Source organism: Megalobrama amblycephala, linkage group LG3 (genome assembly GCF_018812025.1).
Source record: "Megalobrama amblycephala isolate DHTTF-2021 linkage group LG3, ASM1881202v1, whole genome shotgun sequence".
NCBI classification, from domain to species: domain Eukaryota; kingdom Metazoa; phylum Chordata; class Actinopteri; order Cypriniformes; family Xenocyprididae; genus Megalobrama; species Megalobrama amblycephala.
In genome coordinates, this window is record NC_063046.1 from 61,634,246 (window position 1) to 61,661,918 (window position 27,673).

The 27,673-nt window shown below is 38.2% G+C and overlaps 1 protein-coding gene across 3 annotated transcripts in view; it reads left to right on the forward strand.

The window, feature by feature from the left end:
* Nucleotides 1–27,673, forward strand: part of unm_hu7910 (un-named hu7910) — a 33,364-nt gene that overhangs the window by 4,110 nt on the left and 1,581 nt on the right. For all 3 annotated transcript variants that reach the window (XM_048186431.1, XM_048186429.1, XM_048186430.1), the window contains 15 exons: nucleotides 2,427–2,576; nucleotides 4,688–4,759; nucleotides 19,488–19,544; nucleotides 21,462–21,497; nucleotides 21,596–21,754; nucleotides 22,841–22,926; nucleotides 23,017–23,103; nucleotides 23,507–23,657; nucleotides 23,863–23,999; nucleotides 24,083–24,181; nucleotides 25,279–25,368; nucleotides 25,447–25,584; nucleotides 25,906–26,041; nucleotides 26,747–26,838; nucleotides 26,958–27,091. In XM_048186431.1, the coding sequence (XP_048042388.1) occupies nucleotides 2,427–2,576; nucleotides 4,688–4,759; nucleotides 19,488–19,544; nucleotides 21,462–21,497; nucleotides 21,596–21,754; nucleotides 22,841–22,926; nucleotides 23,017–23,103; nucleotides 23,507–23,657; nucleotides 23,863–23,999; nucleotides 24,083–24,181; nucleotides 25,279–25,368; nucleotides 25,447–25,584; nucleotides 25,906–26,041; nucleotides 26,747–26,838; nucleotides 26,958–27,091 (1,624 nt within the window). The remainder of the gene's footprint in view (nucleotides 1–2,426; nucleotides 2,577–4,687; nucleotides 4,760–19,487; nucleotides 19,545–21,461; nucleotides 21,498–21,595; nucleotides 21,755–22,840; nucleotides 22,927–23,016; nucleotides 23,104–23,506; nucleotides 23,658–23,862; nucleotides 24,000–24,082; nucleotides 24,182–25,278; nucleotides 25,369–25,446; nucleotides 25,585–25,905; nucleotides 26,042–26,746; nucleotides 26,839–26,957; nucleotides 27,092–27,673) is intronic.

Sequence of the window (27,673 nt, forward strand, 5' to 3'; positions counted from 1 at the left end):
GTCCATAACATGCACATTTGATCAAAAATACAGAAAAAACAGTAATATTGTGAAATATAACTACAATTCAACACAATGGTTTTCTATTTTAATATACATTAAAATATAATTTATTTCTGTGATGCAAAGCTGAATTTTCAGCATCATTACTCCAGTCTTCAGTGTCACATGATCCTTCAGAAATCGTTCTAATATGCTAATTTGATACTCAATTAATGTTGGAAACAGTTGAGCTGCTTAATATTTTTATAACCTGTGATACTTTTTTCAGGATTGTTTGATGAATAGAAATGTAAAGAACAGCATTTATTTAAAATAGAAATATTTTGTAACAATATAAACTACCTGTCAAAATTTTGGGGTCAGTAATTTTTTCCTTTTTTTTTTTTTGAAAGAAATTAATACTTTTATTCAGCAAGGATGTGTGAAATTGATAAAAAAAAAGTGATATTAAAGTGATATTGTTAGAAAAGATTTCTATTTTGAATAAATGCTGTTCTTTTTAACTTTTTATTCATCAATGAATCCTGAAAAAAAAGTATTACAGGTTCCAAAAAAATATTCAGCAGCACAACTGTTTCCAACATTGACAGTAACTGAGTATCAAATCAGCATATTAGAGTGATTTCTGAAGGATCGTGTGACACTGAAATAAATAACACATAACAACTGCTGCAAAATATTTATTTTACATATTTACTAAATTAGAATTAATTGAATGCGAAAAAGAAATTTAATGTTATGACCAAACAATGTTTATATTGTGTTTGTACACTGTGTGCAGAATTATTAGGCAAGCTGACTTTCTGATCATATTCAAGTTCATATCAAGTTTTGGAAGATCATTTTTAGTCCATCTCTGCAAGACGGATATTTCAGGATTAGAGATGGACTAAAAGTGAACTCCCACACTTTACTGCCAGATTCTGGAAGATAAATTCTTCAAACAGTGGTAAAAGAGGATGTGGTGCTGGTCCTTCAGGAGTCACTCTCAATCTGTCTGTCTATAAGGCCTATAAAAACCCAGTCTTCATGTATTTTATAACACTTCAGCTTGTGATTCTTATTAAGTGTGGGTCATTTTTTAGGATTCTTTAGCTAACCTAAGTCTCTGAGATCCTGACACCTTGCACTTCTGGAGACTCCAGGTAGGTTGCAGCTCTGGAAAATGGTGGCGCTGGAGACTAAAGGGTTCCTGATGGTTTCACACTTAATTCTTCACCTTAATTCTTAACTCTTTTGCAGTTAACATGTGTCTTTTCTTTTCCACCTGATTTTGTATGACCCCGCTGACCCAATGAGCATTTTGCTGTCCCTTGGTCATGCTTTAACTTTGCAATTTCTAGTATTGCATTAGTATTGCGTCCTTCTCATGAGTATTTAATAATTTTTGACTTTTCAGTCTGAGTTAAATCTCTTTTTTGGCTCATTTTGCCTGTAAAAGAAAACTTGCCTAATAATTCTGCACACCTGAATATAAGGCATTTTTCATTTCCAGCCTTCATGAACAATTATATATCACTTATAAATGATTAAAAACAATATTAATAGTAGGTATTAAGATTGATGTGGATTGGAATTGGTAAAATGTGCTTAGAAAAAAAATATGATCAGAAAATCAACTTGCCTAATAATTCTGCACACAGTGTATATGATACATTTTATATAAATATTATAAATTTATATAAATTTCCCAACATTTCCAATTAATTCCCATAAATTCCCGTAAATTTCCATAAATTCCCGTAAATTCTTGTTAAGTTTCCAAATTGGAATATTTCCAAAATTCCCCCGGTTAAGTTTCCGCCCCTTTGCAACCCTAATTGATACAGGTTTTTTGATGGCTGACACTGTGCCCTAACCAGACACAATTTATCAGATGCGTCACAACTACAAGCCTGTCAAAAATCAATCAAAAATCACAGCCAATCAGAAGGGTGTGTGGGTGGAGTCACTCTGAAATCACTGCTGAAATGCTTGAAAACTGGTGTTTTTGTTAAAATTACAAAAAGTTGCTTGGGAAAATAGTACCAAAGTAATTTATATTTCTTTATTTTTGGTAGAGATCAATTGGTATTTGGTTTTGCCATTTTAATATAGTCACAGTACACTTTTCCTGTGACTTTATTCATAATATATCTTGGCCTTTTGTACCTACAATAATTGGCTTTCGTCATTGCTTAACTATATAACATTTTTGAAAACTTATTCAAATTCTGCTTTCAGATTTTCATTCTACATTTAAGGGCTCAATATATTCTTTTTTGTTCTTCGCTTAGAGGTAAAAAAAAGTTTAAAAATATGTGTTATTACCTTTAGTTCATATTCAGGTTGGAATTCAGTTTGTACACTCAACACTATTGCAACTACAACACATCTAGTATCTGATTGTGTGTGTGTGTGTGTGTGTGTGTGTGTGTTCTCAGAGCCTCCAGTTGCAAATACAGCCATTAAGAGTGAAAAGAAGACAGAGGGAAACTCTTTCTTTAGCTGGCTGTTGGTGCTCGCTCTTCTGGGCGCTTGGTTGTCTGTGGGTGTCGTGTGGTTTGACCTCGTTGACTACAACCGTGTGCTTGGTAAGTACTTTTGAAAACAGGGTTGCAGACTCATCTCTCTTTATCACTTAAATGATCCATGCAGATCTGTGGAGTGTTTAATTCTTAGGGAAGGGTCAAATATATGTGTATATGTGAGATTTGTTTTTTTCTGTCAACACTGCTGTTTTTTTGCTTTTGTTCAGCCAATTGTGCACAGGAATGGGATGTTTTTCTGAAGGGCTAGAGAAAACAGACTCTGATTCACAAATGGAAACTGAATGCATACGGCACTGCATATGAGACACAGAATTCCCCAGAATCCATGGACTTTATTAACGCAGTCATATGATGCTTTTTCATTTTTTTCTTTTTCTTTTAGTGCGTTAGCTCATAGTCTCCCACAAATGAATTTATTCTAACAGTGAACACTGATCTAGACCTGCCTAAAACGCCTCGATACAGATATTACTTCCGCAAACGCCCTCGTCACAGTGTGAAATATTAGCATAATGCCGCCCGAGCGCGGCGCTCGCTTTCTGTGCAATTCGTTCACAAGAAAAGTTATTGTTTTTCATGAGATTTTGTGAGTACTTCATACTTCACCTTGACAAAATGTATTTTTAAACCTAGTGATTTTATAATGTTTAATATTTATTCAAAAGTGAAAAACTATTACAGGAAATGGCTAATATATAGTACAGTCCAAAAGTTTGGAACCACTAAGATTTTTAATGTTTTTAAAAGAAGTTTCGTCTGCTCACCAAGGCTACATTTATTTAATTAAAAATACAGTAAAAAACAGTAATATTGTGAAATATTATTACAATTTAAAATAACTGTGTACTATTTAAATATATTTGACAAAGTAATTTATTCCTGTGATGCAAAGCTGAATTTTCAGCATCGTTACTCCAGTCTTCAGTGTCACATGATCCTTCAGAAATCATTCTAATATGCTGATCTGCTGCTCAAGAAACATTTATGATTATTTTACACTACCGTTCAAAAGTTTGGGGTCAGTAAGAATTTTTATTTTTATTTTTTTGAAAAGAAATTAAAGAAATGAATACTTTTATTCAGCAAGGATGCATTAAATCAATCAAAAGTGGCAGTAAAGACATTTATAATGTTACAAAAGATTAGATTTCAGATAAACACTGTTCTTTTGAACTTTCTATTCATCAAATAATCCTGAAAAAAAATATTGTACACAAATATTTTGTACAATTGTACACATTAAATGTTTCTTGATGATTTCTGAAGGATCATGTGACACTGAAGACTGGAGTAACGATGCTGAAAATTCAGCTTTGCATCACAGGAATAAATTACTTTGTGAAATATATTCAAATAGAAAACAGTTATTTTAAATTGTAATAATATTTCACAATATTACCGTTTTTTACTGTATTTTTAATTAAATAAATGTAGCCTTGGTGAGCAGACGAAACTTCTTTTAAAATCATTAAAAATCTTAGTGGTTCCAAACTTTTGGACTGTACTGTATGTGCAAATAAATGATCTGTTATAGTGGTAATTATTGTCTTTTTATTTTTATCAAATGTTGGATTTCTTGAAACATTTGGTTTTTAGAAATGGGGACAATCTCAGAAGGATGAACAAATAATATTTGTGGTCATCACATTAAAAATAACATTTGAATTGCTGGAAAAAAGTTGCATGTGCATATCTAATTACAGACACAGCGTTTCTAATTCAAACGTTCCCATTAGCTTCATCTTTATTGCAATCAATAAAACTGGTTTACTGGCAAATTAGGCGATAACTGCATTAAAATATAAATGCAACATTAAAGTCAACCATTGATGGTTTTGTGTCGGTTTTACAGAACGATCAGCTAACTGTTCACCGGAAATGCCCAAGCTGGCTTATCAAAAACCAGGAAGTAACCGTGCATGTGGTCAATTGTAGTGTTGTCATGTCGCAGAGACGCTGTGTGTTTGTATGCGAAAGCAAAACCCCATTGTTTGGCCATCCGAAAATGGGTGAAATTAGGAATCGCCGGTTAAGATTTGTTTATTTATAACGAGCAGTACCACCTAAAAGATGTAGCTTGTGCACAGTGCAAACAGGGTCTCCTTACACTTATTTGTTTAACAATCTTTTCTTTTATCTCTGCTCAATGAAAGGCACACTTGGAGGAGTATATGATGCTGATGGCGATGGAGACTTTGATGTAGAAGATGCCAAAGTTTTGTTGGGTGAGTGCAATTTTATTTGTGTATGTTTCTTCCCCCTACATGTCTGTCTAAGGTGCCTACCCATATGAAGTTGTATTTCCTTTCTGTCTCTCTCTGTTTTTTCACACGCACACACAAAGTCATTTTCAGACATGAGAGGAGGATATGGTCTAACCACAAGCTTTTCTGTGCTACTTCATTTAAATGTGCTGCTTTCATGAACTTGTCTCATACAGAAATGTTTCTGCTTTTGAGGTTTCCTGTCATTTGTTGGTGTTAAAAAATAGCATGTTACTAATTGGTTTTGTGCTAGTGAGGCGAGCATCTCACTTGCTGATTTTCAAAATAGGATGCACATGTATGTCAGATAAGTGTAAAGTACTTGGCTTATATCCAGTGGTTAATAACGGCTGTGGGCCACATCGACTGGTGATTGTCAGGGTTCATTTATGTGTGTGTGTGTGTGTGTGTGTCTGTCTGTTTATCGGTATCATTCCTATAACTTTCTCCCCTTCAGAAAATGCTACTGTGGCTACAAAGGAAAAAACCTTAAGAAAGACTGTCACGTCGGAGGGAGAGCGTATCCAAGCAGCCCCTTCCAAACTTACTTGTAAAGATATTTTTTGGCTTTCATGGACACTGCTGTCCTTTTTCATTTGTCTCTCGTGTTTGCTTGCACTGAGAAAGCTGCAACAAGAAATGAGTTGTAGCGTTTCTGTGACACTGGCATGTTGGAAGGCATCCATTGGTGTGTTGCTTGAGGTCTTTGAAGAAGCATTTTATTCTGACTTTGCTTTTGGCACCCAAGCTTGACTGAAGTGGATTTATTAATTCTATCATTGATAACTGACCTTACAGTTGGTTTAATTTTTAAGTGGCGCTCTTTGTCCCCCATGTAATGCATCACTTTGTGGATCCCTGCATGGTGTGGTCTTGATATAGAGATGGTTATCTGTGTGTGATATTTCGAAACAAGAAGTATTTAAAGTCTTCAGTAAGCTAAAAACACTGAGATTTTTCTTTGTGCACTCATCAAGTTAATACATGTGCAAGTTATTGCACTGAATTGACACCATATTTATGGCAGAGAAAATGAATTAAAGGCATAGTTCACTCAAAAATGAAAATTCTGTTATCATTTACTCACTCTCATGCTGTTCCAAAAGACTTGCAAATTAAGATATTTTTAATGCTCTCTCATCATTTCTGTCCATCCATTGAAAGTCCACACTTTCAAAATGTTCATAAATGATGTTCAGAGCACATTAAATATGTTATGCAGAAGCTCAAACTTGATGCCAGAGAATCAGAGTAAAAATATTGGATTGCTGTTTTAGTGGAGCATGTGTTCACTAACTTGTCAGTTACCACAATTACAAAACTTACTTCTAAGCAAAAGTGCAGGTTGTCATTCACCGTTTTACCCTCTTTCAATACAGATGAGAAACCTAAAGAAGTGGGGTTAAAAAAAGATGAAGGTACTTAGCATGAGTTCTGGTGATACTACCACAATAAATTAGCTTCAGTGCAGCTTTTTGATAGCATGCTTTAATTGCAATATCTTTTTTTGTTGTTCTGTTTTATTTATTTATTTATTTATTGTATACTAGAGTGTTGAAACTGTTATAGTCTTTAGGGATACTACAAACCCGATTCCAAAAAAGTTGGGACACTGTACAATATGTGAATAAAAACAGAATGCAATGATGTGGAAGTTCAAATTTCAATATTTTATTCAGAATACAACATAGATGACATATCAAATGCTTAAACTGAGAAAATATATCATTTTAAGGGAAAAATAAGTTGATTTTAAATTTCATGGCATCAACACATCTCAAAAAAGTTGGGACAAGCCCATGTTTACCACTGTGTGGCATCCCCTCTTCTTTTTATAACAGTCTGCAAACGTCTGGGGACTGAGGAGACAAGTTGCTCAAGTTTAGGAATAGGAATGTTGTCCCATTCTTGTCTAATACAGGCTTCTAGTTGCTCAACTGTCTTAGGTCTTCTTTGTCGCATCTTCCTCTTTATGATGCGCCAAATGTTTTCTATGGGTGAAAGATCTGGACTGCAGGCTGGCCATTTCAGTACCCGGATCCTTCTTCTACGCAGCCATGATGTTGTAATTGATGCAGTATGTGGTCTGGCATTGTCATGTTGGAAAATGCAAGGTCTTCCCTGAAAGAGACGATGTCTGGATATACCTTTCAGCATTGATGGTGCCTTTCCAGATGTGTAAGCTGCCCATGCCACACGCACTCATGCAAACCCATACCATCAGAGATGCAGGCTTCTGAACTGAGCGCTGATAACAACTTGTGTTGTCCTTGTCCTCTTTAGTCCGGATGACATGGCGTCCCAGTTTTCCAAAAAGAACTTCAAATTTTGATTCGTCTGACCACAGAACAGTTTTCCACTTTGCCACAGTCCATTTTAAATGAGCCTCGGCCCAGAGAAAACGCCTGCGCTTCTGGATCATGTTTAGATATGGCTTCTTTTTTGACCTATAGAGTTTTAGCCAGCAACAGCGAATGGCACGGTGGATTGTGTTCACCGACAATGTTTTCTGGAAGTATTCCTGAGCCCATGTTGTGATTTCCATTACAGTAGCATTCCTGTATGTGATGCAGCGCCGTCTAAGGGCCCGAAGATCACGGGCATCCAGTATGGGTTTCTGGCCTTGACCCTTACGCGCAGAGATTGTTCTAGATTTTCTGAATCTTTGGATGATATTATGCACTGTAGATGATGATAACTTCATACTCTTTGCAATTTTTCTCTGAGAAACTCCTTTCTGATATTGCTCCACTATTTTCCGCCGCAGCATTGGAGGAATTGGTGATCCTCTGCCCATCTTGACTTCTGAGAGACACTGCCACTCTGAGAGGCTCTTTTTATACCCAGTCATGTTGCCAATTGACCTAATAAGTTTCAAATTGGTCCTCCAGCTGTTCCTTGTATGTACATTTAACTTTTCCAGCCTCTTATTGCTACCTGTCCCAACTTTTTTGGAATGTGTAGCTCTCATGAAATCCAAAATCAGCCAATATTTGGCATGACATTTCAAAATGTCTCACTTTCAACATTTGATATGTTATCTATATTCTATTGTGAATAAAATATAAGTCTATGAGATTTGTAAATTATTGCATTCCTTTTTCATTCGCAATTTGCACAGTGTCCCAACTTTTTTGGAATCGGGTTTGTAATACTAAAGCAATAGTTTACCCCAAAATGATAATTATATCATGATTTACTAACCATAATATTGTTCCAAAACCCTTATGACTTCTGTGGAACACAGGATGCTTATTATATATTTTTTTATGTGTGTGTGTGTGTGTGTGTGTGTGTGTGTGTGTGTGTGTGTGTGTGTGTGTGCATGTGTGTGTATGTACACTATATGGACAAAAGTATTGGGACACACCTCGTAATTCTTGAATTCAGGTTTTTCAATCAGACTCATTGCCACAGGTGTATGAAATCAAGCACCCAGCCACACAGTCTGCATTTACAAATATTTGTGAAGAAATGGGTCATTCTGAAGAGTGATAGGATGCCATCATCGCAGTAAGTCAGTTTGTGAAGTTTCATCCCTGCTAGATATTCCGCTGTCAACTGTATGTGGTATTATTGGTAAGTGGAAGTTTTTAGGAACAACAGAAACTCAGCCTCAGTCACAGAGCGGGGTCACAGTGTGCTGAGGTGCATGGTGCGTAAAAGTCGCTGATTCCTTTGCTGAAGAGTTCCAAAACAAGCTTGCACTGGCATTAATATCAGCACAAGAACTATGCGGCAGGAGCTTTGTGGAATGGGTTTCCATGGCCGAGCAGCTGCTTGCAAGCTTCACATCACCAAGTACAATGCCAAGCAATCCAAGCGATGGACTGGTGTGAAGCACCTCCCATTGGACAGTGAAATATGTTCTGTGTAGTGACAAATCTCGCTTCTCTGTTTGGCAGTTTGATGGGTGAGTCTGAGTTTGGTAGATGCCAGGAGAATGTTACCTGCCAACTGTAAAGTTTGGTGGATGAGGGAGTTGGGTAAAGGCCCCTTAATTCCAGTGAAGGGAAATCTTAGACTAGGAAAGACATTTTGGACAATGCTGTGCTTCCAACTTTGTGGGAACAGTTTGGGGAAGGCCATTTTCTATTCCAGCATGACTGTGCCCCAGTGCACAATGCAAGGTCCATAAATACATGGTAAGAAGAACTGGACTGGCCCGCACAGAGCCCTGATCTCAACCCCATCCAACACCTTTGGGATGAACTGGAATGGAGATTGTGTGCCAGGCCCTGTGGAAAGCCCTCCCATAAGAGTGGAAGCTGTTTTAGCTGCAAGCCAAATCACCTTTATTTATATAGTACTTGATACAATAGAAATTGTTTCAAAGCAGCATTACAGGGATAAACAGGAAACGAGTTCAGTTCAGTTATAAAGCAGCTCTGTAGAACACTGTGATGTCATCGTCCAGCTCAGTTCAGTTCTCAGTCCAATAGTCTCAGCACAGTCAAATCAGTAAAATTGCTGAATACTACGTTTTTCCAACTAAGCAAGCCAAAATGCGAAAGTGGTGAGGAACCCAAACTCTTTCAGTGTCAGAAATGGAGAAGACAACAGGCTCAGTTGGGGGACCCGTTCTTCTCGGGCCAAATGAACCAACATGGTGTGGTTATGATTCCAGGCTACATGACAAGTCAGATTGTAGATTGGTATCACTCCGAATATTTCATCCAGTTCCTTCTGCTTGAAGATTGGGATATGGTGGGGAGGAGTCGAAGAAGGCCATAGGGTCTGTGCATCGGACCAACTCCATATTAATGTATTTAAAATGTGATGATATTACAGTCTCTGTTGGACTAGTGGTCAGGTGTCCCAATACTTTTGTACATCAAATGATCGCAACAACAGTTTCATAAAATACATTATTTAAATTAATTGGAATCTTTGGATTTCAAATTCATCGCATTTTGCAAATGAAGTAATCAACTAATCTTCAGTAAAAGCCAGTACAGACTTTAACTAAAATTACAATCGTCTGATAGCTTGCATGTTTTTTAATGCACAAATAAACTTTTAAACATCAACAAAAAATCTAAATTAAAGGTGCAGTAAGAGAATTCTGAGACACTGTTGAAAATTGAAATCAAGAAAGCTGAATTGTGTACCCCCCCCCAACTCTGTTTTTGAGGTTGCCAAGGCGCCTCACTAGATGTAGCCCTGGGGATCCGATAGTGATCCTGAGTTCATGGAGACTAGGCAGATGGGATTCTCCTTTTCATCCTCTCTCTCTCTTGCTGAGTGTGGCAGCCACATGAATTCCCATGTGTAGTTAAGCCTGAAAGCACGCAATGTAATCTCTTTCAGACTGGATGATGTTCTTCCACCTAGTGGCCAGACAGCACAGCAGTCGGTGGTGCTTTTGGAGCTCACTGATGTGCTTTCTCACTCTGCAGAGAAACTCATCCTTGATTGCCCTGCTTCAACTCCGCAAGATGTGCGTTCTAAGCTGGATGAGTGTTCTCTCTTGGGCTGTGATCCTTCGCATGTACAGCTGCCTTTTTTTCCTGACCTCCACACTGAAACCTTGAGGTCTTGGAAACAGCCGTATTCAGCTTGGTTGATTAATACAGCAGCCGCTGACTTCACCAGCATTGCTGGCTCTGTGGAGCAGAGGTATGCTGGCATTCCCAGTGGAGGATACCATTGGTTGTGTATCTTTCCCAGTCCGTGGCTTCCTCCTGGAACTCTCAGCCTGTTTTGCCATCCAAACCTTGCAGGACTACCTCTGCCCTGGTCGGCAAGTTCTACGTGGCTACCGGTTTAGCATTGCACACAATGTCTGTGTTACAAGCTTACCAGGCAGACATCCTCAAGGATTTGGACGAGAGAGCTGGTGTGACCTCTGAGGCAGTCAAGGAGCTCCGTCAAGCCAGTCATCTGGTGCTTCGAGTGATTAAGCATACCGCTAGCACAATTGGTCGCTCAATGCCAGGGCTGGTGGCTGTGGAAATGCACTTATTGCTGAATCTTGCTGAGATTTGTGATAAGGATAAGGCCTTTCTTGTGACTGTGAATGCCATCATCAAAATGTTCAGGTTGGCGAAACAGCAGTCGATAGAGTTTAAGCATCTTTTTTCCACAGTGAGCCTGTGATGCATCAGTTGCATCAGTTCAATCTTGTGACAGCTGTGCCCAGCACCATAAACAGGCCGCTGTGAGTGGTGAGCCACCTCCAAGTCTTCCCTCCCTTCAGATCAGCAGGAACCGCTCCCACCGCTAAAGCATCTTCTCTCAGCCCTCCGAGGTCTGTTCTGTCAGTACAGCTGCTAGATGTGCCTCGGGCGACAGCAAACTGGTTGCGCATAGAGTACACCTCAGATCTCCAGCCTCATCGTACTTAACCCTCTTCAGTGCCCAGAAGCCACGCCTTGTGATACCTGTGACAGGCGCTACATCATTGGAGGGGGGCAATCCCAGAGGGCTCCACTGCAGGCGCACTTCAGGGGCATGAATGAGAAGCTTCAATCCTGTCAGAGGCACAAAACAATTTTTTACTCCTCATATCTCAGCATACCTCAATTTCTTTGACTAGCTAATTTTGACTCCGTAAGAGTCTCGGACTGAACATCCAGAAGAGTGCTCGTGTTTCTACTCTCTGTGTCAGTCTGTCCCGTTTTAGGTCAGGTCAGAGCATCACAGTGGTTCTTTGCCTGATGGGTCTCATGGCATCTGCCACGGTGGTAATACCTTTGGGTCTGCTGCACATGAGAATGGATCTTTGTCCTCTGTTACCAGCCTTCCACATGACAAGGGTCTCTGCCTCTTGCCTCCGTGACCTTGCTGTATGGAAGCAACCTCGTTTCTGTCCCAGGGTGTTTCCATAGTGGGTGTTCATCATCGCATTCTGGTAACAACGGATGCCTCCCTTACAGGTTGTGGCACTTTCTACAACAGCCTCCTGTCTATGGAGTTTGGAGGGGTGAGCATTGGTCATGGCACATAAATTGTCTGGAGTTGCTTGCCGTTTATCTGGCTTTGAGTCGGTTCCTCCCAATGGTCCAGGGCTACCAAGTCCTTGTCAGGACAGACAATAAAATGGTGGTGGCTTACATAAACCACCAGGGGGGTGCTGTCTTGCCACATGTGGCTTCTAGTGCTACACATACTCCTTTGGTATGCTTTCCATACTCCTTGCAGAACAAGTTTCTGTCCCTCGGGATAGTTTATGATCCAGGTGTCACCAATCTGTTAGCAGACTTCCTGTCGAGGCACAGTCTGGAGTCCGGGGAATGGAGGTTGCACCCTCAGATAGTATATCTGACAATGCTTTGGCAGAGTGGAGGTTGATGTGTTCACTTCTGAAGAGACAGCTTATTGTCCTCTGTGGTTCTCCCTGTTGAATTCGGTGCCTCTGCTTCAGGCAGTGCTGAACAGGGTGTGGGAGGACAGGATGTGTCGCTGTTGGTGGCACCACGTTGGCCCTCTCAGGTGTGATTTCAGACCTGATTGCTTTCCTGGAGGCTCTGCCCTGGGAGATTCTGATCACGGTCACAGCTGAGGGGTGAGATTTGGCATCCAAATCCACGGATTTGGAGCTGTTGGATTTGGCTGCTGAATGGTGCTCTTCGCTGACTCAGGGTCTCTCAACTGAAGTTTAAGAGATTATTGGGAGTGCTAGGGCTCCTTCTACTAGAAGGTTGTATGGCCTTAAATGGAGTTTTTGCCTCTTGGTGCAGATCCCATGATGAGGATTCAGCTAACAGCCTGGTGGGTTTACAGTGCCTTCAAGAGTGCTTTTCTGCTGGCGCGGCACCATCCACACTTTTCACACAATGGAGAGGGTGTTTCTTTGGGAAAAAACATTGTCGTTTCTCGGTTTCTGCGTGGTTCGAGATGGTTAGGGGTTTGCTTTTTTGGATGTCAATTTCGAAATTCAACACTTTTTCTTAGAGTTCGCTTACTGCATCTTTTTAGGAATTGAATAAGCTTTTCCTCTTTCATGAATCATGAAAGGTAGACTGTTATTCAGACACTTAAGACTTTGCATGTGAGACGAATGATGAGCCTGCTGAGATGTGAACTTTTGTCCCACTCCTTCTCAGAACATCCTACCAGAGATATTGGGCAAAAGCTGAAAGCCTCTCTGAAGGAGCAGCTACGAATGATTCATGAGAAGATTGAGGCCAAAAAGATTGCCAAATTAGCCCTTGCTGAAGTCCGTAGTGTTCTGGCTCAAGAGGAAGAGGAGAGACAAGCTGCTCTTGCTGCTAAAAAAATCAAAGAAGAGGCAGAAGCTAAATTACAAAAGGAACGTATACAAAGAGAACAACAGGATAAACTAGCCAAGGAGAAAGCAGAAAAAATAAGAATGGAGAAAGAGAGAGCGGAAAAGGAAAGACTTGAGAAAGAAAAGGCAGCAAAAGAAAGACTGGCCAAAGAGAAGGCAGAAAAGGAAAGACTTGAGAAAGAAAAGGCAGAAAAAGAAAGACTGGCCAAAGAAAAGGCAGAAAAGGAAAGACTTGAGAAAGAAAAGGCAGAAAAAGAAAGACTGGCCAAAGAAAAAGCAGAAAAAGAAAGACTTGAGAAAGAAAAAGCAGAAAAGGAAATACTAGCCAAAGAAAAGGCAGAAAAAGAAAGTCTAGCCAAAGAAAAAGCAGAAAAAGAACGACTAGCCAAAGAAAAAGCAGAAAAAGAAAAAGCAGAAAAGGAAAGACTAGCCAAAGAAAAGGCAGAAAAAGAAAGACTTGAGAAAGAAAAGGCAGAAAAGGAAAGACTGGCCAAAGAAAAAGCAGAAAAAGAAAAGGCAGAAAAGGAAAGACTTGAGAAAGAAAAAGCAGAAAAGGAAAGACTAGCCAAAGAAAAGGCAGAAAAAGAAAGACTAGCAAAAGAAAATGCAGAAAAGGAAAGACTGGAGAAAGAAAAAGCAGAAAAGGAAAGACTGGCCAAAGAAAAGGCAGAGAAAGAAAAGGCAGAAAAGGAAAGACTAGCAAAAGAAAAGGCAGAAAAAGAAAGACTGGCCAAAGAAAAGGCAGAAAAAGAAAGACTAGCAAAAGAAAAGGCAGAAAAGGAAAGACTGGCCAAAGAAAAGGCAGAAAAGGAAAGACTGGAGAAAGAAAAGGCACAAAAAGAAGAGGCAGAAAACGAAAGACTAGCCAAAGAAAAGGCAGAAAAGGAAAAGGCAGAGAAAGAAAAGGCAGAAAAAGAAAGACTGGCCAAAGAAAAGGCAGAAAAGGAAAAGGCAGAAAAAGAAAGACTGGCCAAAGAAAAGGCAGAAAAGGAAAAGGCAGAGAAAGAAAGACTGGCCAAAGAAAAGGCAGAAAAGGAAAAGGCAGAGAAAGAAAAGGCAGAAAAAGAAAGACTGGCCAAAGAAAAGGCAGAAAAGGAAAAGGCAGAGAAAGAAAAGGCAGAAAAAGAAAGACTGGCCAAAGAAAAGGCAGAAAAGGAAAAGGCAGAGAAAGAAAAGGCAGAAAAAGAAAGACTGGCCAAAGAAAAGGCAGAAAAGGAAAAGGCAGAGAAAGAAAAGGCAGAAAAAGAAAGACTGGCCAAAGAAAAGGCAGAAAAGGAAAAGGCAGAGAAAGAAAAGGCAGAAAAAGAAAGACTGGCCAAAGAAAAGGCAGAAAAAGGAAAGGCAGACAAAGAAAAGGCAGAAAAGGAAAAGCCAGAAAAAGAAAGACTGACCAAAGAAAAGGCAGAGAAAGAAAAGGCAGAAAAGGAAAGACTGGAGAAAGAAAATGGAAGAAAGGAGAAAGTGGAGAAAGAAAGACTATCCCAAGAAAAAGAAAGGGCACCAAAAGAGAAAGCAGAGAAAGATGTAAAGGAGAAAAAGGAGGAGAAAAGAGAAAATGTGAACAATCACAAACAAGAAAAGGTGGCAAAATTAAATAAAAAACCACATGGACAAAAAGTTGATCAATCAGAGAATGAAAGAGAGTCAGCTGATGAACAGAACGCCAAAGAGAAGATATCTACCCGTGGTTTACTGAAATCTTCAAACAAAAAAATCAAGAAATAGTGAACTGCCATAACTGAGAGATTTAATGAAATAAAACTAAAAACTCCCAAAGTATTTACTAGGAACAGTGTTGGGGAGTAAATAACCGTAGTGATGCTCCTGACTTCCCTCAGTCGTGTGACAGTATTCATCTGCTCAAAACGCTAACAAGTAGGGCTGCACGATTAATCGGACGATTAGAAAAAAAAACATTGAAATCGCACTTAAACGATTTGGCTTAGTGCGATTATCAAATCGCAAAGCAGCGATTATTTTTTTTATGTGCGGCTTGTCAATGAACTATGGCTCCAAATGCTAATCCATCTGAAAGCACTGAGAGTTTGAATCGCTTATATTGTGTTTGAAAAACAACACGTCAAACATCTTTCCAGACACGAGAAGCATTTATTAACCTCTTGTCCAACAAAAGACAACATTTAATAACATGTTTTTACTCCAAACTCACTTCATAACGACAGTTGAGCGTCCTTCTGTGAGATGATGTGGCTTCTTACACAGAATAAGGCAGTCGTGTGTTCATTATCAAAACGTTTCAGTCATGTTTAATCAATCAAAACGTTTCAATCTTCTGTTTATTCAGCTACAGCGATAGTATGGGATTTCCTGGAATGATGCGTGTTCTACTTCGGCAGCAGGGCATATTTGCAGTTGCTGCACAAGAGCGCCCTCTGGCTTTCAGATAAAGAAGCATTTACTACTGATCACAGAGCCGTACAGCTCTGACAAGCTGCGCATAAAATAATCGCAGCTTTTGCCAAATCGCGTGCGATAAAATTGCGATAAATCGTGCAGCCCTAGTAACAAGCTACTTTTTCGAACAAGTGGTGTATGTAGTGTTACAAAATGCTACGTTGCTGTTATTTGTCACATGGTTTTATGCCTGTAGCTTTACAGCTGAGTGAAGGAGGTCAGAACCAAACTGTCAGCTCGCTGCGTCGGGAGTCCGACTCATTATAGTCAATGGGTTTGCTTGGATGTTTCATGTAATTAAACATGAATTCTCTGAATCAGCTGGCACAGAAGTCCAGGCATTTTAAACATATTCAGTCAGTTATATAAATGTGTGTGTTTATTAGATTTACTTGGTGAATATTTATGTTTTCAGTTTTATCGTTATCACCTTTAATATTTTGTGCCTGATAAAAACTGATCTATTTATGAAATTAAATGTCATTTAAAGGTTATATATTTATACATATTATGCTCTATGCTTCAATGCATCTTTTTTTTCTTTCTTTGTTTTTGATTGTACAGTTAGGGCTCCTTTACACGTGACATTAATGCATTTTTAGGGTTCGAATCACAATCGTGATTGGATCTTTCAAACCACATTTGGTGGTTGTCTGGGATGGTCTTTTAATCAACATGTAAATGCATGTTTATTTTCCTTATCTGCATTTTACTACATAATATTGAGTTTGTTACAAATAATCAAATCGTCACTTTGTCAGACTTTGTCAGTCATTGTAGCTTCTTGTTTTTTTCTGTTCTCACGATGTGAAAAAGTCAACAGACCGTACAGTTTCCTGATTTAATGTCCCATTAATCACTACACTTGACTACAGTCTCGTTTCTTTCATTTCTTTCCACAAAGAGAGCACTTTTTCTTTCTTTTTTCCTCTCTTTCAGTTCCAGCATGGGCTTAAAAAAAATATGCCTTTATCCTACATTTTTGCAAATCTCCAAAAAATGTAGGCTTTACATAAAATTCACTGCAGTTTCATCTGAAATAAACACTAGTGGCAGTAAAACACTAACATTTTTATTCTTTTTCACACAAATTTTGATTACAGTGGCAGTTTATTGATTTTATTTTTTATAACTTGTGGTGGATATACATTTTTTGATGGCCAGAGCCAGACACTATTTAAAGATGGTAAACTTACTGGAGTGAAATTTATATTTATTAGCACAGTATTAACTAAATTAGAAATAGTTTGAAAATGAAACAATGTCAACTTTAGAGAGCAACTTTACTCCGTAATCCCATGGTGTTTTAGTATAGGATTCTTTTCACAAATAAAGAAGTTGTAAAAAAACATGACTAAAAAGGAATTAAACTCTGTAACCAACAATGCACTCAGTAATCTGTTAAGTCCTTGTACACTTGCAATCATACATTTTTTATTATGATACAGTAAACTTGCTCACTAGCTCACCCGGTACATCATTACACATGCAGCGTGGAGCGCTTGGGTACGAGTCCCATGAAACACGAGTCAAGACATTGGATAAAAGAGTTCAAAGACTTGTAGACGCAAGCTTAAATGGCAGCAAATGCATTTTTATTTTTATCATTTTTTTATTGGTTAGGTTTAGGGTGGGTGCAGTGTACCCTGCAGTGCTATTTTATTATTCCCGATAGGGTTAACACCACTCGCCAGACATTTCTGGACTGTCGCGATACATACAACAACCAGCATAATAAAATGTCGTGTTTAAGAGAGACCCGAACCCACTCACTGGACATTTCACTTTGGAAGTGTCGCAAAATGGGTTGTCTAATTCTTATTAATATTTATTGTAGGATTGCTTGTAAAGAAAGGAAACACAAAACCAGATTTTAATTTATCCAACAATGTTTTTTATAATTAAGTAAATAATGGAAATGTTTCAGTTAAAGCAACCTCTCCTGTATTATGTATGTTCCGTCCTGTTTTGCAGTTAGCGTAATGTTTATCTGATCACACTGACTTGATATATGCAATCAAGCTGAACAATATCCAGATACAAACGCATGTTAATGTCAGGTGTAAATGGAGCCTCTATGACTGTTCACACAATAACATAACCCAAAAAAAAAAAAAAAAAGTTGTATTTGGGCATAACCAACTCAAATCTGTTTAGTGACTTGAATCCTACGGAGCTCCTGAAGGGACAGCAGGGGAACGCAACCATTTTGCGAGAGAACTCTAAAGCATTGACGTATAATTCCTACAATTCCCATTATTTTTTCCCCATCACCATGTCCCTTTAGGGGCTCCGTAAAATCCAGTGATAATAGGAGTTTTGAAACTGCACTTGAATCTGAAAGATCGTATTTCAAGTAGCTTTTTCTTCATTTGTGACATGACGTGTATATGTAACGATGCACAGTAGCATGCATTAATTTGTTCATGCTCACTCTTTCCTCATGTAGTGAATTGTGTGGCGATTACTGAACGAGCAGAGGAGTGAGCGGTTTTAAAATGGTGCAGTGTGAACAAAGCCTATAATGCAAAATATAATACATTATGAGTGTTGATCAAGCATCAGTTCTGCTTTTTCTGAGCCAGTGAAAGAGATAATGAAGAGAGAAAAATGCTCTCCCAGTCCAGGAAGTGAACCTGTGCAGCTACACTGAGGATCAAGTTTTTAACATTTGCTTTTATTCAATAAGCGGCAAGTGCATTTTTAACCTGCTTTCCTTCAACTTTGTTTCCAACAAAATCTGCACATCAGAAATTGTCTGATAAATTTTATTTATATGTTTACATTTGGGTTTTTGTCCAGTATACAGAGATATTAATCCTATCAGCAGTAGTTCTTTGGTGGAAAACCGTTTAGTGTTGTGTAAAACATTTAACTGTGTTAATCATATAATGGCATGATTTTAGGTATTACATTTGAACTTTGAAGTGTGTAATTTCTTCACCTCTTGGGGCACCAAATGGGCAAAAGGTAATATTTCTAGATAGATTTCTGGGGAAAATCAAAAACGCCTGCTGAATCATTTTCACATCTGCCATTGCTTGGACAACCTAGAAGGTTTCGTGTCCGACTGCTTTGACAAACAGCAATGCTTTGAATGTGTTTACAGAGCAGCGTTTCAGAGAAATCATCATGCAAATGAGTTCTTGTGCATATTTAACTGGGATAAGAGAAAGTACTTCTCATTTTAATGTATTCAAGTGTTCAATGAAATCAAACTGTGTGGTTAAATATTCTGAGAAAAGTGTCAAGGTAACTGCATCCAATAAATGTGAATTTTTCTCTTGTTTAAAATATACTTGATCTGGTTGATACATGGTCTGGTTTACTTCTTTCTGTGTGTGTGTGTGTTTGGATAAAGCTGAGACTTTCTGCTTCCATTTCTTTTTTTATTCTCTTCCACACAAGATAAATAGTACAAAATGCACATTTTGCGTAAAAAATGGAATACCCAGATTTCTTTCAGTAAGATACTGTATCCCAAATGTGAATCCATTTTGAGAAGGGATTAAACCTAATGTCTAATTTTCATTATTTGATTAGGCACTTAACACTAATTGTGTCCTAACCAGCGGTGATAACGATACGCAACGATTCTGTTTTTCTATTTTAGCTGCTGGAACAACAACAACATACAAAGTATGATAATTATCAGTGATAATGATAATCTCGGGTACTGATTATGTGCTTTATTTAATGTTAAAAGCATTTAAATACCATTTCACGTGAACGTTATAGCCGTACTGAAAGAGACAATGAATAATTCATCTCAGATCTTGAAAATAAAGGAAATGCTCAAACTGTGAACAAACAAATGTATGACAAAGATTATTTCATTCACAGTTTATTTGAGACTCCGCCCACAAGCTATTCTGATTGGCTGTGATTTTTGATTGATTTTGTCACGTCTCATAGTCGTGTCGCGTCTGGTCTGGACAGAAAAACAGCTTGTCGCTGGAATCTTATTGCATCAGATCTGGTTAGGACACAATGTAAGGGTTTATTTTGGATTGTGTCTGATTTTACTCAACATTCATACAGGTCTGACTGAGAAGCCTGTTATGGTGGCATCAAGCGAGAACCCCTTAGAAGAAAAAGGTAAGGAAAACGGTGAAACAATTCTTCAATTATTCTGCTTCAGGTGCCATTCAGTCAAGACACAAGCAAACAATCAAAAATAGCACATGATTTACTGTTAACACCCTGAGCGTCAGAAATTAAGAAACCAAGCATGTTTCCTCAGAATGACTTGCTCTAAATATATACGAAGATTTGAGTTTTGACTTTGTGGTCAAAAAATATAGGTATATTAGTCATAATTGGTCACATCCAGTCAATTATCCATTGAGCGGACGTGCAAATTTTGGTGAAAATCTGAGAAACGAGTGAAATAGTAGGTTTTTATTAAATTAGAATGGTGGATAAATTGTGTAGATAAACATACAGAAGAGATATACCCTTGTTAGGGATTACGAGAACAAGAATTGTGATTATATCGCACACAGTTGTGAAGATATTAGCAAAAATCAAAGCTGCTTATAGCGTCACATTGCAACTGATTTTCACAAAATTTGGTACATGCAGTCGTTTTCACACAATGTACAAAAAAATCAGTTTTTGTAATGGTAGGCCATTCACATTTGACATTAGCCGCTGAAATGTGATGGGCCTCTGCAGTCATATTAGAGGATATTTTAGGATGTCCTTCAAAGATGTCCTTCATTCACTGCTGTCTCTAAAATCAAAATTTGATGAAGATTGGACCAATGACTTAAGAGTTTGAAAAAGGAAAATCAGAAAATTCAAAACGGTGTTATAAGTTATAGACAGTAGAGAAATTGGGGCCAGTTGCATAAAGTTGGCCAATATGTTAAGGCTCCACGTGTCTTAAAAACTAGTTTGAAAAACTAGCAGTAAATTGTCTTTATTATAGTGCACTTGAGTAGATGAGCACGTTTGGGACCATCTGGCCAAGTTTGGAGTCTCTACGATTTACTCTCTGATACTAATTCACTTTTATGGATGAAAAAATAAGAAAATCGTTACAAACACAATAGGGTTCCAGTGCCTTCAGTGCTTGATCCCTTATTAAGAATAAGAATACGTTTAGAAGCAAGTAGTTATCATAGCCAAATATGTTAATGGCAAAAAACTGATTTAGGGGAATCAGAAGAGACACTCATTTTGATTTTAGCCATTACCGTTCCAGAGTTAACAAAAACATTAATTTTCTTATTACATCGTCACTCTATGGCTGATTATCACCAACTTTAAAATGCTGCTTAATCTAGACACCTTCTGCATATCTGCCAAATTTCATAACGGTTGCCCATTCGGATTTGACGTTATAAGCTGCTGAAATTTGATTTCTGGCTGCCATGCTTGTTTGTTTATCTGAGTGATATTTGAAGAATGACACCATTCCCCAAATGCATCAAAAAATCTTTGTTACAAGCATTGTTGTTGTTGTTGTTGTTGTAGTGCCCCCTTGTTGACCGAATCTCGTGCAATTTGATGCAAGACCTCTGAATGTTCTTTAGTTCATGTGTCAACTTTCATTAAGTTTGAATGTTGTGTTCAGGAGATAAAGGTCAATTCATGAACTGTGCCAGACCAATTCATTTCCTTATATCTTTGCAATGTTTTGCTGTATCAAAATTCTTTTTGCCAAAATTTAATGATGCATGCTCTCCCAATGTTTGCAATTACATCGAATGTTTCTATAAAATGCAATACATGCCCAATAATTCACTACTCTTTACCAAGAAAAATAATGCGTTACTGGAAGAACTTTCCAGTTGTGCAAATGTTTAGAACCTCTCTAAATGTCCACGTAAGAATCTCATAGTCCCCTCTTCAGATTTATCAGATGAACAGTAAACTAAAGGACAGTCTACAGCAGGGAGTGAGAAGATACGGAGATGGTTGAACACTAGTCCTCAAATCTCCTTGAATTCTTTAGGTGCTAAGTTTTAATGTACAGAAGTATGAATGTTGTCATTTGCTTCATTGCAGAATTAAATGCAGAATTTCTGCCCAGTGAAAACAAAGGTAAGAGGAATATTTTACTAAATTGCTTTTTATGTATTTGATTATGTAATGTATACTTTATTTTACATGCTAAATCACAAAATATGTGTCCTGCAAAGACTCCACAACACACTCTCCACCCAATGCTGAACCATCATTAGAGTTCACAAAGCAAAATTCACCACCTGCATCTCAACCTGTGCTTGACTCCGTCTCCACACCTGAATCTGTTCCTGAGACAAAAGAACCAGCGGTAGAGTCCAACGTAGAAAAAGAAGGTATGTTTTTAATACTGTTAAAGGAAATGAAACGGGAACTTCAGGATGCATTTGGCCAAAAATTTGTTTCTACTCCAATTTGTTATTGAAATAAAAACATTTACATAAAGTCTATTTGCGAGACAGATTTATTCAAACATACATTAAATAAAGAAGATTGAGTTTATGGTCATTGAATGGCTTTTCTGATTAAATTCATGGCATGATTAATTTCAGTAAGTCGTTCTATATATTTCAACATTCCTTCTGATGTTCATTCATGTTTATTTGGTGCTGTAACTAGTAGTAAAGAAAGAGGAAGAGATGTTCAGTTAATGAACGCTTGATCCGTGCTGCCGCTTGGACTGATGTGCTACAGTGTCACGCCGTATGAAAGAGCACCAAAACGGCATTTATTCTTTGAATTTCATGATAAAATGGACAACATTTTAAACTTGAGACTTTGTTTCATATTAAAAGTATCAAAGCACAAAACTTACTAGATGGCAGACATGCTACTAATGTTTAGTGAAGTTTTGTTCATGCATCAAAAGAAAGCACAGACTAAACGTTCGATCTGGTGATTTAAGAATCCAAATCAGTATCGATTAAAGTCGAGAAATTAATATTGTCATCCCGAGAGTCCAATTAAACAACTCGAGAGTCCACACAGCTGACATGTTTAACTGTTCAACTTTATCTACATTGTTCGTGCAATAGACTCTAAGCAGTAAAAATGCGCCATCAGAGAAGCGCCAATTAAACGTCACTCTTTCTGTCAGCGATTTCAGCCCTTCAAAACCATTTTGGCCCAAAACCAAAAACTGCTGTTGCTGCTGAAAATTATTGGTAGCCAAAATTTTGGTGTATTCTTAGTTAAGGGTAATACAGGACTGTAAAACCAATGACTGTTTTCAAACATGTTTCCCAAACCCATAACTCGCCTTCTACTGGCCGGTGAACAGATATTTGAACACAGTTTTTATCAACATATTTTTTGCCTTTGCTTAAGATGTCAAATTGTGAAAAGCACTAAACGAACATTACACACTTCATCTTTATTCATTTGCTGTCAATTAAACCTTGTACTGTGGTGATTATTTACAGCCAAAAAGAAGAAACCAAAACTTCTTAATAAATTTGACCAAACAATCAAATCTGAGATCAACGCTGCAGAGAAATTACGCAAGAAGGTAACGACGTATACTATACTGTCAGAATAAAAATGTTTTTTGTAAAATTTAGTATTTTTCAAAAATAGAAGTCTTTCTCTTTTTTTTCAGGGCAAAGTTGAGGAATCTCTCCGCGCTTTTGAAGCTCTTGTCCAGAAATTCCCACATAGTCCGAGGTGCCGATACGGCAAAGCCCAGGTAAAACATTAGCATGAAAGTTAACATTAGATATGTTTCCATCCAAAGTTGAGAATTTAACATGCAAAATTGGAATATTGCATAAAACATTTGCAGTGTCATCACTTCCTGGGAAATTGGTGCAAAATATCAGTAATAAAAATGTAAGTTGCTGCAATTGTAGGCTCTTTTTTCCTCCATCATAAATGAGTTGCATCTCAGAGCGGCAGACGAAACACAATAAACGCTGTCATGTTCTCTTAATTTTTATGCATATTTATTTTCTTTATTTATGCACATAACTCCAGCTTTTTTATGCAATATCCCAAAATGCACATGAAAATAGGTGGATGGAAACATGGCTGTTCCAGCTTATGCCTAGTTAAAGTAGTGTTTGTGTCTGAGAAGTGTGATCTGTGTCCAGGCAGAAGATGATTTGGCAGAGAAGATGCGCAGTAATGAGATGCTGCTGAAGGCAGTGAACACGTACAGAGAAGCATCTGAGCTCCCAGACACACCACCTGACCTCATCAAAGCCACATTAAAGAGATGTGCAGACAGACAGCAGTTCTTAGGTAAACACTGTGGTCACTTCCCTTTGACAGTTGTTAGAGGATTAGTTTACCCCAAAATGAAAACTCTATCATTAATTACTGACCCTCACGTCGGTCCAAACCCTTAAGACTTTGGTTACTCTTCTTTTTTTTTTTTAAATAAAACCTGAGAGATTTCTGTCCCTACATTGAATAATGGAGTTGTGGTCTTTGTGTTCCTGTACAGGTCGAACAAGGGGATCTTTAGCTACTTTGGAGAAGCTAGTTCAGATTTTCCCAGAAGACATCAGCTTAAAGAATGACTTGGGAGTGGCACATCTGCTCCTGGGTGACAACAAGAGTGCGAAACGAATATATGAGGAGGTCAGATATCACTGTAATGTTATTAGGTTTAGCCATGTGATTATTGCATTACTAATTTCCCCATTTTTGAAATTCCTCCTCAGGTTTTAGCTGGAGCTCCACATGATGGATTTGCTAAAGTGCATTACGGGTTCATACTTAAATCTGAAAACAAGATCGCAGAGAGCATACCGTACCTGAGGGTAATTCTGATTTCATGCACAGAAATGTATATACTTCCAATATGCGAACATATCGTCGCTGTCTCTAACCTCGTATCTCCAGAAACGATACTTTTCAGGAAATGTACCATGTTGTAAATGCCATTTTTGAGCACAAGGAAAAATATGCTGTTTTCGTGCATGTGTCTTTAAATGCAAATGAGCTGCTGCTCCCTGCCCCGCTTTCCAGAAGAGGGCGGAGCCTGAATAACCCGTGCCTCGGACGTAATATACAGTACCTACTGCTGTATCTGCTGTTAATATGAACCAAACAACAAAAGAAAACAGAAAATCACTCACTGCTCGTCTGAATAACTTTAGTAGCTTTAATAAGAATACATTTCTTACTTGAATGCTCTGGCGACGAGATAAACATGGCGGACTGTACAGCTCACTCAGGGGAGGAGCTATGCTAATTGGCCAGATTCTATCACTAGTTGTGGGTGGGGCTTACGTAAGAGTAGCAGGAAATCTGAAACCACTCATTTGGAGTGACTGATTATGATTTTTGGGGATTATAAAAAAAGGGGTAGGTTGATTTTTAGCATTAGAGGCTGGTTGTTTACACACATCTGTGTTCAAACAAATAAAAATAAAAGTGAATTTTCATAAAAGGTCCCCTTTAAAGATATTTAAGACAGTATTGGCTATGAGTCGACCACAAATACTCAACTAAGACACTCTTCTCCACTCCTCAGATAGTGTTTCTTAAGGAAAACGCTGTTCTTACTCAAACAAGCAGTTCGTTTTTTATCATTGCATTGCAAACAAGCAGAGACGTTCCAAACTGCGCACGGCACTTCATTCACCATAGAGGTGGGCGGAGTTATGAGGTTTGACTGACAGTCTGAGGAGCCAATAGAGTTAGAAGTTTTAGTCACAAGCTCTTTTTAATACTTTTCATTGGTTAAATATTTGCAAAACTTATAGACAGACATAAAAGGTGACCAATAGTAATGATTTATGAAAAATAAAATAAAAATGACAAAATATGGAGATATAAGGACAGCGATGATATATACAAACAAAAATTTTCTGCATGGTTTATGTGTGTGTTCATGTGTGTGTGTGTGTTTTAGGAGGGTTTAGAGTCCGGAGAGCCAGGAACTGATGACGGGAGGTTTTACTTCCATCTCGGAGATGCTTTACAGAGAACAGGAGACAAGAGTGTAAGATGAAAGTAAAGATGATTAGGAGTAAGTTGAAAGAGAACGTCAGTGAATCTGGTGTCTTTTGCATGTGTTTAGGCGTATGACTGGTACGAGGCGGGGCACCGGCGGGGTCACTTTGCCTCCGTATGGCAGAGATCTCTGTATAATGTCCCCGGGCTCCGAGCTCAACCCTGGTGGACGGCGGAAGAGACCGGATATACTGATTTAGTCAAGGTAAAATCTGTTACAATTGCTTAAATGAAAGGAAAAATCCACACAGTTACTGAAACTGAGCACTGTTGACTTCTCTGCTGAAGATTAAGAGAAAATGATCATGGATTTAAACACATTTATAAGGCAGGAATAAACAGAATTCACCTCCTTGAGTCTTCGTACAACAGGCCTCCTCTAGTTTTTCAATTAAAGCTTAATTGTTTGTGTGTGATTGGAGCACATACTGTAATTACAGTGAAACCTGCCCTTAATTGTTCAGCGCTCTAACAGTGAAGGAAGTGCTCATGGTGTTTGTGTCTCTGCTCATGTGTGTGTTTGCAGGCGTTGGAACGTAACTGGATGACCATTCGAGATGAAGCGCTGTCAGTGTTAGACGGCAACAGTGGACAGTTCTTGCCAGAAGATGAAAATCTGAGAGAGAAAGGAGACTGGGGCCAGTTTACACTGTGGCAGCAGGGTAATATTTACACATACAGTATATTATTACTATATGATATCCACCAACATTTCCCAATAAATTCCATATATAATTACACTGGGGGGGGGTATCTCGAGATTCAGTCTAGATTCAGTCGAGAGCAGTGAGTGATTTTCTCTTTGTCTTTTGTTGTTTTATTAACATTAACGACACATACGGCAGCAGGATTATTAGGCTACGTTCACTTTAAGACTGAATGCACTGATCTAATATACTGATACACATGTGCTTTCTTTCTCAATGGCTTATGTTCACTTAAGACATAAACAACCGTGTTTATGAGGATACTTGCAAAAGATGGGCATTTTGGGTATTTGACCGTTCAAGCTCTTGTTTTTGTCTTATTGCACTTGTTTTTAAACCGAAAGGCTTAAAAATGCACTTAAATAATAAGCTTTTGTGACGCTGCTGACAGACATGACAAAGAAAAGGAGAGAAAGCACTCTTTGTTTATTGCTTGTAATATGCTTCTTTGTTCCTCTTTATTATTTCCTATTTTCTTGTATGTTTTGAAGCTATATTTAGTTAGTTGAAAAAGTTTAACTCAGAATTGGATCAGATCATAAGGTTCCTAAAGATTCCCAGCTCTAGTCATGGGAGGTGTTGCTGCAATTTACAATTAAAATGACACTTTTAGGGATGACACATATCATCATATGTGCTAAAATGTTTACTCTTTCTCAGGTCGAAAGAATCCTTCTGCGTGTCGCAGTGTCCCTAAAACCTGTGCATTTCTGGAACGTTACACAGAAGCCACTAGCTGCAAAAGAGGCCAGGTACATCATTTACTCACTAGTTGTACTCACCATGTCTCCTTTTTACCGTATTCATTCATTCCTCAAAAAGACTGTTGCCTAATAATGTAAAAACAGGAACCATTCTCTTCCTCTTTTAGATCAAATTCTCAGTAATGCAGTCTGGAACTCATGTCTGGCCTCACACCGGACCCACGAACTGTCGTCTGCGGATGCATCTCGGCCTCATCATCCCTCCGACGGGATGCAGGATTCGCTGTACAAACCAAACCAGGTCAGTTCAGTCATATTTACATATTCATTAAAACTGCATTAGTTACAATACTGTATTTTTTTATGTTTCAGCTGGTGTTGAGAGAAACAAAGTGTTTCAGAGCTTTGAATCAATTGAACCTAATGATTCACAGAATGATTCAGTGTTTCGAAGCGTTGGAAACGCCACACGCTGGTGACCTCTGCTGGTCAGAACAGTGTAAATGCAGTGAAAACTCAGTCAAAACATGCATAAAAACACCTTTAACAAACCAGCTGCAGTGTTTCATTGAAGGTGTCATCTATTAAATGCAATTAACAAATCATCTAATAGCACTAAATATAAAGTGTTTCTATAATATGTGTTATTTTATTCAATGTAGAGCTCGTTTTGATCATTTTATGTAGAGCTTGGGTAATCAAACCAGTGACTAGTGACGGTGCTTTTGAAACATGAAGTTTATAAACCTTTGCGAATCTTTTGTTCCGAACCAGTGATTCAGAGCGGATCAAACTGCCAAAGTCATGTGATTTCAGTAAACGAGGCTTCATTACGTCATAACTTTTGAAACAATTGGAAAGGTCAGTGGTTCACCACTAGGGT